Source organism: Embiotoca jacksoni, unplaced genomic scaffold (assembly GCF_022577435.1).
Source record: "Embiotoca jacksoni isolate LCO1_2020_lvr unplaced genomic scaffold, fEmbJac1.0.p SCAF_35, whole genome shotgun sequence".
Classification (NCBI taxonomy): Eukaryota; Metazoa; Chordata; class Actinopteri; family Embiotocidae; genus Embiotoca; species Embiotoca jacksoni.
Window position 1 is genome coordinate 714,454 of NW_027185387.1, and position 9,228 is coordinate 723,681.

Below are 9,228 nucleotides of genomic sequence, written 5' to 3' on the forward strand. Positions count from 1 at the left end.
TTCAGTCTGATTATGTCGAGCAAAAAAAAACAAAAAAAACCTTCCTCTTTGAGACAGAAATATGTGAAAGATTAAAAACAACCAAACTTTATTGTCGTTGTGTCCAGTCAGCATCTGAGTGATCAAGAGATAATAAAAAAATATCTCGTGTAAAGGTCGATCAGTAGATTCTGCTTGTAGTTCTCTGTCTTTTAGGCTGGTCGGAAGTGGGCGGAGCTTATCAATTTAAACGAGGAGCCTCAGGTTTGTTTTCCGCCAACCGCCAATTATTCAATAATCAAATTTAACAAAATATGCCAAGAAATGAAAGAAAGATGTTCCAGTAAGATATGTAGCTAGTTAAAAGTGAACCAAATACGTTGAACAGCTTGTTTATATCTCGTTTGTTCATGAACTGCTGACTAACTGAGCTAACTAATTTGGTTAATTATTTGATTAATATATTAGGAAAATGGCAAGTATCTGATTTACTGTTTGTCAGAATGAGAATTTACTGCTTTTAATTCTTTTTAAATGAGTGACTTTCTTTGAATTAATGACAAAATAAGCAATTTGAAAACATCCCAGAGGGTTCGAAAAACTCATGATGTTACTTTTTGACAAGATTTGTGGTATTTCGTAGACTATAAATGATTAATTATGAAAATGATATGATGAACAGGTGATGACAAATGTTAGTTGCAGTTAAAAACCACATGCTTGTCAGATTCCACCGCGATCCATCTGCAACTCGTGGGAATTGAATCACAAATGATGTTCTTACAAAAAAACATATTCAAATTTATTTAACATTTTACATACAGGAGGACATGAGAAACAAAGGTAATCTTATAAATTAAAGTCATTACGATGTCTACTTTGCCTTTTTTTTTTGGAAATAATCACATTCTCAGCAGTTAACATGTACGTGTGTGCAAAGTGATCTCATTCGACTTTCCTATCGCACTGATGTGACTTTTACTAACCTCTGTAATTTAAAGAGAGAGAGAGAGAGAAAAAAAAAAAGGTATTCATATCTTTCACTTTAGCAGAAAAACAAACAACGACATCAACTTAACCCCTAAACAGATTTAAAAATTGGGATAACCGGTTCCCACCAGATGAGGTTGACAATAGTGTTCATGAGTTTCTGGTTTTATAATCTAACTTCCACGTGTCCACCGGGTCACAGAGCCGAAGTCTGCATGGCAGCTACTTTTATAACCGGCTGTGATACGAATGAAGGCGGTGAAACTATGAGGTAATGAATACTGTTAAAAAAAATAAAAAACAACATTGGGGGGGGGGAAGACACCCACCCACAACGCATGCGTAACACCCACATACACACATCGTGCACTCCCGCGGGTTTCCTTCAGGAGTCCTCGGTGGCGACGTCCAGCTTTCTCTGAGGGATGTAAACAGTTCTGGCGGCCGGCGGACCCCCGGCGGTTACCACGGCAGCCAGAGGCGAGAGGGGGCCCGGCGTGTGGAAGAAGCTGTGCTGGGGGAGTCCGGTACCTTTGGGGGTGGTCATCAGAGGCTGGACGACAAATAAACAAACAAACGCTTCGGTTAGACACGACGCTGTTCGACCATAAAACATCTGGAGAAAAAGCCGACCGGAAGCCGATTCCAGAAACAGTTACCATGACAACTGCTTAGAAGAAATTGTAATTTTAACACAAAAAAAAAAACTCAGCCCTGAAAGCTTTTATGATTGACAGAGTGGATACTTGTCCTGTTTGTGAACCAACACTTTAAAAAAAACACAAAATCACCAGCTTCAAGGTCTTCCATTGATATTTTCAATCTTACGTAATTGTTTTTTGTTTTAAGTAAAGCACTTTGTGTCTCAAATAAACAATACTAATACATTTTGACTACATGGCATAAATGTCCCAAATATATTAAGAGTTGTTACTCAACATTAATAGTCTTTTGTCACGATATTTCAATGAACTAACTTGAAGTGTGAATCTTCTGCTCACGTTTTCATAGAAATTTTTGATGATGCAACTCAAAACTGATCGATTCAATAAAAAAAATAAAAAAAAGACGTTTTTGGCTCCAGTTCATTGAGTGTCAAACCTTCCACTCTCACCTTTTTGCACCACTGAACTGCAGATAAAACGTACCTCCCAGTTATGTAAGGGCACCGCTTCTTTTTTCTTCTAAGTTATTTCAGTGAGCTGCATTACTTGAAAAACACGTTCGTCCTCTCTCGTGAAAGTAAGAAGGCCAGAAACTCCAGAAGAACGTGAGCCGACTGGTATGAAATCGTAAACGCGTCGCATCGTTTACCTGCTGTAAACTGATCAGGGCCACCGGGTGCGGCGACACCGTCTGATGAACGGCCACCGGCGACAGCGGTTTGATGAACACCATGCCTCTCTGCTGCAGGGCCAGCGGGCTCGGCAGCGTGTGCGTCCGCTCCGGAGTCTGCGGGGTGACGAAGGGGTTTCCCGGGCCGGAGCTGGAGATCAGACCCAGGTTCTGCAGGGTGAAGTTCAGGATGGCCGGGCTGGGGCTGTGGAGGCGGTGGGCCTGCTGGGCGGCGGCGTGCGGCGAGGAGGAGGAGGAGGCGACGGCGACGGGTCGGTGAACACGAAGGGCGGTGGGGGTGATCTCCTGGGCCGGAGCGAGTCTGGAGCCTGGTGAGAAAGTTTTTAAAAAAAAAAGTCCGGTTTCTTCGTTTAATGGCGTTTATTCAGCGGTGCGGATCAAGTGAACAATTGATGGAAAACAAAATAAACTAAAAAATTCTCTTTAATCGTCTTTCCGATATAAAGTGAATATCTTTTAGGTTTTCGGGCTGTCGGTCAGACAAAACAAGGCAATTTGAAAAAAATGGCAAATTGCACTCGTTCTTTTGTGTTTTTCTGACATCGCGACGACAAATGAACTGATTTCACCAGCAAAAGAAGTGTTCAACAGATGAGCTGATAATGAAAATAAATGGAAGTAATACATTTTCCAAATTGGACTTGAACAAAAGACAAAAACTAGGTGCGGATCGATACTTTAAAAACAGCACGTTTAATCCCAGATTTACCTGCAGTCGGAGTCTGGTAGATGTAAGTGGGAGTCGAGGCCTTGTTGCCTTCTCCTCCCAAACCGTGAACTTCCCTGTAGCTGATGAGGGACTGCTGGGAGATCGGGATCAAGTATCCGGCCGGTACTAAAGTCTGGATGGTGAAAAACAGAAAAGGAAAGAAGAACGAAAGGTGTTAAAGAGACTTTCCTCGCTACCTTCTGGTGTTCGTTAAATCTTAGGAGTTAGACGGCGGCGTCACCTCGGCGTGAAGCTGTCCGGGCGTGAGCGGCACCGCTCTGACCGGCGTCAGCCCTGCCTCGCTGTCCGAGTAGGCCGTCCTGTCCTCTTTGTCCAGGAGGACCTCCAGGCTCTGCTCCAGCGTTTGACTGGCCACGACGCTGCCGGGCGTGTTGACGAACTCCGGGTCCAGGTGGAGGGCGCGCGGCGACGGCCGGCTGGTGAGCTGGCCGCCGCGCCGGGCCTTCAGACGGGCCTGCAGGATCTCACACAGCTTTGGGGAGGTGTCCTACGGGAGGCGGGCGCAGCGGGAATGACGTCAGAGCTGTTTAAATCGGGGAAATATCCGAATATTCCACAAATGCCGCGTGAAGCTCGTTTTACCTTGAAGGCGGGGTCGGGCCTCTTGGTTTTGGAGGGGCTGCTCTCCGAGGCCGAATCTGAACGCAGCCTTTTCAGCGCCGACGGGCTGAAATCGGACGGCCTGGACATCGGCTGGCTCTTTGCCGCCGCCGCCGGGCTCTGCCCGGTCTTATCCTCGAAGGTCATGGAGCGCACGGCGAGGCTGGTGGGCTGCGGCCTGGCCAGAGGGTGGGGCCGGAGGGAGGACGGGTGCAGATACACGGCGTAGGACCCGCCGCCCGGCTGCGGAGGCAACAGGACCGGGATGAGGGGGGAACACTGAGGGATGTAGGCGACCGCGGGCTGAGCCGGCGGCGGGCCGGCGGCGTTGACTCCGGGGTCCTGGGTCGGTAACGGCACCCGAGGTGGGTTCATCGGAGTGGAAGCGGCCGGCTGCAACCTCGCAGCGGCGGCCGAGTCCGACTCGGCGGCGGCTGGCTTTGGGTCTTTGGCTCCGGTCCTGGAAGAGAAGCAGGACTCTCGTGTTAACATTTCAAACAAAAATACAAATCGGAAAAATTGCTCGGAAACGAATCGACCGGCAGCAACGCGTTTATCTTCTACTTATGTTGTTTCATGGCGGCTGGCGGGCAGCCTTTAGGTGCATTACCGCCACCTTCTGACGGGTTTAACGCATTACAACCAGACGCAGGTGAAAACAGGGGAAATAAGGAAGAATGATTTATATTTTAATGACCATTCAAAGATGAATAAATCATGTCCCGCCCCTTTTATCCCGGTGCTGCTCTTAGTCAGTCCAGCTTCGACCTTATGTATGTGGTTGTCTTGTTTTGCCTTTTGTTGGTACTTTTTAAATGACCAGAGTTTCATTTTCCTGTTTTTTCGTATAATGACAATAAAGAAGAATCATCATCATAGTCTAGAAATCTACAGGGAACTTATTATAAAATCAAAAGCAGGAGGCTGAAACCTTTAGCATAGTTGAAGCATTAAATGATTGTAGAAGTAAACTCAGACTGACATCGAACTCATTTTTCTGACGAGCTCCCTCCATTAACAGACAAATACACCAGATTTCCTTTAAAAGAACCGTAATCAAGTTTATGATGAATAACAAGAGTCGGTAGAAAAGAACTCACGTTGACTCCTGGTCAAGTTTGATCTTACAAATAGCAGCAAGTTGGGCCATTTTGTTCGGGAAGTCCGAATCACCTGGAGACAGAAGAGGGAAAAGATCGCGTCATAAACTTCTTTTACATAAAAAAAAAAAGAAGAACCTTGTCTTACAGAGACGTATTCTGCGCTCACTGATTGAACCCTTGACGGGACTGCTGGGGGCCGAGTTGATCTTGCGTCGGTCGTCCTGGATGCTCTTGGCGAGCTTTATGAGGGAGGGGTGTCGGGTGAAGCCGCGTTTGACCCCCGGCGACGAGAAGAGGTTTTTGGCGCAGTTGTCCACGGACGCACGAGACTCCAGCACGCTCGTCGTCGTCTTCTTCGCCTTCTTCGTCTTCTTGGACGGGCACTCGGACGTGAAGCTCTCCAGGTCTGAAAAATAAAAATAAACAAAAACGAGCGCAGTGAGATGGTCGTCGTTCAAGAGAAACGGCACACAAAATATAACGAGGAAAGAGAGTCGCGGCGGGACCTTTGACTTGCGGGAATTCTTCGGGGCCGACCCACTCGAAGGCCGGTTTCCTGCCCCTCTCCTCCGTCACGTGGACTTTCTCGATGAGCTTCAGGCTTCGCAGCACGTTCGCTATGTCGTACAGCCGCCGCACTTTAGCTGCAAAAACACAAAAGATGATCTACCGTGAATACACAGTAACTTTCCATGAAATCAAGTCGATTTTTACAATCACATTTATTTATTTGTGTGTGTGTGTGTGTGTGTGTGTGTGTGTACTCACTCTTGAACTTGTTCTTGTCTTGATCCGGAACCTGGTCCTCTCCGATCAGGATCTTGGCGGCCACGTCCAGGCTGACCACCCGGGGGTTGGACACCAGGAAGAGCATGACGAACTTCTGGCTCATCACCCGCAGAGATTTGTCCTTCCTGCTGTTCACCGAGGCTTCAAGAAATAGACATAACGTCTTCAACATCACTGGACGCATCGCACCATTGTTTAGGTATATATATGTATATATTTGTTTCTTAACTGTATATATGTCTATTTATGTCTTATATGTCTATTTATGTCTGTCTGTTTTAGTTTTTTGCACGCTGAGAGTGAAGCTACAACCGGAGTCGAATTCCTTCTATGTGTAAACATACCTGGCCGATAAAGCTGATTCTGAAAATAGAAACTCTGTATGAATATCAAAAATACTGATCCAGCAGGATTCTGTGTTTTATTGTTTTTTTTTTTTTTTTTTTTTTAAATGAGGCACTTTTGTCTCGTATTGTTTCATGAGAGTTAAATGCCGCCAATTGAATGCATTTTTAAACAGCGGAGCGGATGTCAGTTTGATGGTGTTATTAGAATCAAGTCATTTTTTTTAATAAAAAGAGAAGCACTTGGAAAGTCCATTCTTTGTGCTCTATATTAACATCACAGGAGTTTCCTCTCACCCGCTTTGAACTCGACTCCCGGCAGTTCAACGAAGAAGAGCTCCCTCTGTCCCGGCTCGCCGCCCTCCAGCTCCTCCACCGCCGCCGCCGCCACCTCGTTCTCCTTCTCCTCGCCCCCGTCGAAGTCGAACTCCCTGTCCAGGAGCCGCTGGCGGATCTGCTGCATCTGCTGGCCGTAGCGGTGCTCCTCGCCCACCTGCTTCAGGATGGCCAGCGTCTGGGCCAGCTTGGTGCGGCCGTGCCAGGTGTAGCGGTTCTTGGCCGAGCGGCTCACCATGTGGAGGCTCTCCAGCACGTTCATGATGTCGTAGATGCGCCGGCGCTCCACGTCTGTGCGGGCGGGAAAACGCATTGCATTGAAATAACAAATAAACAAATTCAAAACCAACTCCAAGAGGTTATATTATTGCATTAACGGCGAATTTGTCGATCGATAACGTTTGTTTTAATCTAAGTATAATTGTTTTTGGGGTTTTTTCGGTGTAGAAAGAGTGGAGACAGAAGACATACTGAGCTCGGTGGCCACGTCGTCCAGGCAGATGTCTTTGAGGGCCGGGTTCGGGTAGTCCGGGTAGCGGGCGAGGAACTTGTGACACAGCAATCCCAGACTCTTCTCTTTCCTGCTGATGATTTTCTCCGACTCGTCTCCGTTTTCAGTTTCCTGAAAGGACAAGGACAGATAAGAGAAAACATTCCCTTTGAACACGTCGAGTCATCAGAAGGTGATCGTCGTGTTTAATGCTGGTGGTTTTATTTATTTATTTTTACCTGTGAAGGGTCGAGACCGTCCCGTCCGTCACTGTCCATGCACAGCTCCTTTTCTCGGTTCCTGATCTCGGGACTAGCAGCATTGATGAGCATCTTGAGGTTGGAGGTTGGAGTCCAGGGATCGACGGAGCCCGCTTCCCTTCCTTTTTTGGGCGTGGTGAGGGGACCCATGGCCGGTCGCTTCTCCACCACCGACGAAGCAGGTAATTTCTTCGTAGTGTTTACAAGAACCTGAGGTGCAACAAAACCATCGTCCTGGTTCAGCAAAAGGAAGAAAACAGAAGACAGACTTAGAAAAACAAGTGAATGAGCTATATCTGAGGTTCATTTGTGTTCCTCTGTACTTACTGACCTTTGAATGAGATTTCCGAGTCAGGTTTTCAGGTTCAAAATGATCTACCTGACCCTGTCCACCTCAGAGTTTAAGATATTAACAGCAATACACTTTTTTTTTTTTGATAGTAAACATACAACTATGAAACGTCGTTATGTGTTATGATATGCGTAAAAACCGCGGATTAATTTGATTTAAAGCTCTGTAAAATTAGCGCTATTTCACTCGCCGCTTTCTGAGTGCAACATATCCGTCGTACGCGAACATTTTTTTTTTTATACAGCGTACCAAAACTGTACAAAGACGCTCTCTGAATCTCCTGGACGGTAATATTTATCCAAACAAATCCGGTTTAAGAAAAATAATCAAAACACCGGGCTGATGTTGGCGGTTACTGACGTACGTTCCGTCGAATCGCAGGGCCCAACGGACGCAGCGGTGCCGCCCTTTTCTGTGTCAGTCGACCAATGAGAGCGCGGCGCGAGGCGACGAAGAGGAAGTGAAGAGCGTCCCGCGCAGGTGACCTGTTTTTGAAATCCTTGGCGCGGAACAATCCGGGACGGCGACACCGGCGGCTTCGCTTTAAATCCTTTTAACACGGTGTTTTTTTTTTAGTGGGGGGGGGGAGAAAAAAAAAAAAGACCGAACCAACCACAACCTTACGGTCAAAGCTGTATTCAAAGGCCGATAAACGGCGGAAAACGTCCCGCAGTCGCTGCTTGTTGTCACGGAGATGGTCGCGAGCGCAGTCTGACGAGGAAATGCCGTAAAACCGAAAGATCCAGAAAAACGAATAATTAAACGAATAATTAATTAAAGAAAGAAATGATAACGACTTCCGGTTGATGGGATTAAATCACTTTACATACGAGGAGGTGGCGGTAAACCCAAAACAACACAGAAACCTCCAGCTTTCACGTAAACGAAACATCCTGATCTGGTTCCGTTTTTTTTTTTATTTTTATTAAAAAGTCCAAACGTTAAGCTGACAAAATAAACTTAACTTACCTAAAATCCGCGAGAAAAAAGAAGCCTCAGAAAGAACTTCCCATCCTGGATTAAAAAAAAAAAGCAGGTTATTTCCAATAGATCCGACTGCTGTGGATTTTTTTTTTTTCCCACAGAAAATCCTCGTTTTTTTTTTTCCCCCACGAACCAAAATAAACACAAAACAAATTATATAAAAATAAAAATGTGAAGAAGAGGGAAACGTTTGCAGCTCTATCGTCCCGGTTTTCTCCCCCAGCCGGCCTCTTGGTCAACTTTACTACAGCTTTGAAAAAGTTTCTCCCACCGCCAGCGATCTGGCCCGCCCAGTTCGAGCATGCGCGCTCGGATGACGTCACCCGCACGCACGTCCTCTTACCGGGAAGGAGGGAGGGGGGTGGGGGGGTGGGGTGTCAATCACACAATCACACACTTTGAACATGAACATCATCATTTTGTGTTCATTATACATTTATTAATTCTCCATGACGAATTTAAACTTCACCTTATTTTTTAATTGAATTAAAAAAAAAAAAAATGATGTTAAAGACTCTCAAACAGATTAACACCGAGAGAAGTAACAAAACTGTCCAAGCTATTTTTATGTATATTTATTTTTCCCCTATGATATTTTTGCATCAAGAGAATTTATGTATTTAAATCCATCTGTATTTATTTTATTTTATTTATTTGTTACTTTTGTAATTTGTTATTCTACTGTCCTATTATTTCCACATTGCTGCCTTTTCTGTACGAAGTAATGAGTACTTGTCTACACTGTTTGTAAATGTACATCTTGTTGAATAAAGTTCTTATTCTTAAAATAAAAGGCTCTTCATCTCTACATTTCATCCGCCTCATGAGCAGTGGTGGTACTCAAAAGTATTCTTATGTAAAAGTACTAATACAACGCTGAAACTTTTTCCACTACACGTTAAAGTCCTGATTTCA

General features: G+C 45.4%; 1 protein-coding gene across 1 annotated transcript; it reads right to left on the bottom strand.

Annotated features, from left to right (window-relative positions):
- Positions 1–769: 769 nt before the first annotated feature.
- Positions 770–8,552, bottom strand: e2f8 (E2F transcription factor 8). The gene is made up of 13 exons (XM_069165640.1): positions 8,299–8,552; positions 6,957–7,211; positions 6,699–6,849; positions 6,189–6,518; positions 5,527–5,688; positions 5,265–5,402; positions 4,925–5,164; positions 4,756–4,828; positions 3,638–4,115; positions 3,276–3,542; positions 3,035–3,167; positions 2,284–2,633; positions 770–1,522 (listed from the first exon to the last, which is right to left on the bottom strand). The coding sequence occupies exons 2-13, from the start codon at positions 7,125–7,127 to the stop codon at positions 1,355–1,357; spliced, it is 2,661 nt and encodes an 886-aa protein (XP_069021741.1). The 5' UTR covers positions 7,128–7,211; positions 8,299–8,552; the 3' UTR covers positions 770–1,354.
- Positions 8,553–9,228: the final 676 nt, after the last annotated feature.

Bases quoted from the DNA above. Each gene is read 5' to 3' on its own strand.
- e2f8 (XM_069165640.1), bottom strand. From the start codon at position 7,127: ATGGGTCCCCTCACCACGCCCAAAAAAGGAAGGGAAGCGGGCTCCGTC. The intron at 4,116-4,755 runs GTGAGTTCTTTT...CTTCTCTTCCAG, and splicing joins AAACTTGACCAGGAGTCAAC to GACCGGAGCCAAAGACCCAA. The intron at 3,543-3,637 runs GTAAAACGAGCT...CGCCTCCCGTAG, and splicing joins GGCCCGACCCCGCCTTCAAG to GACACCTCCCCAAAGCTGTG.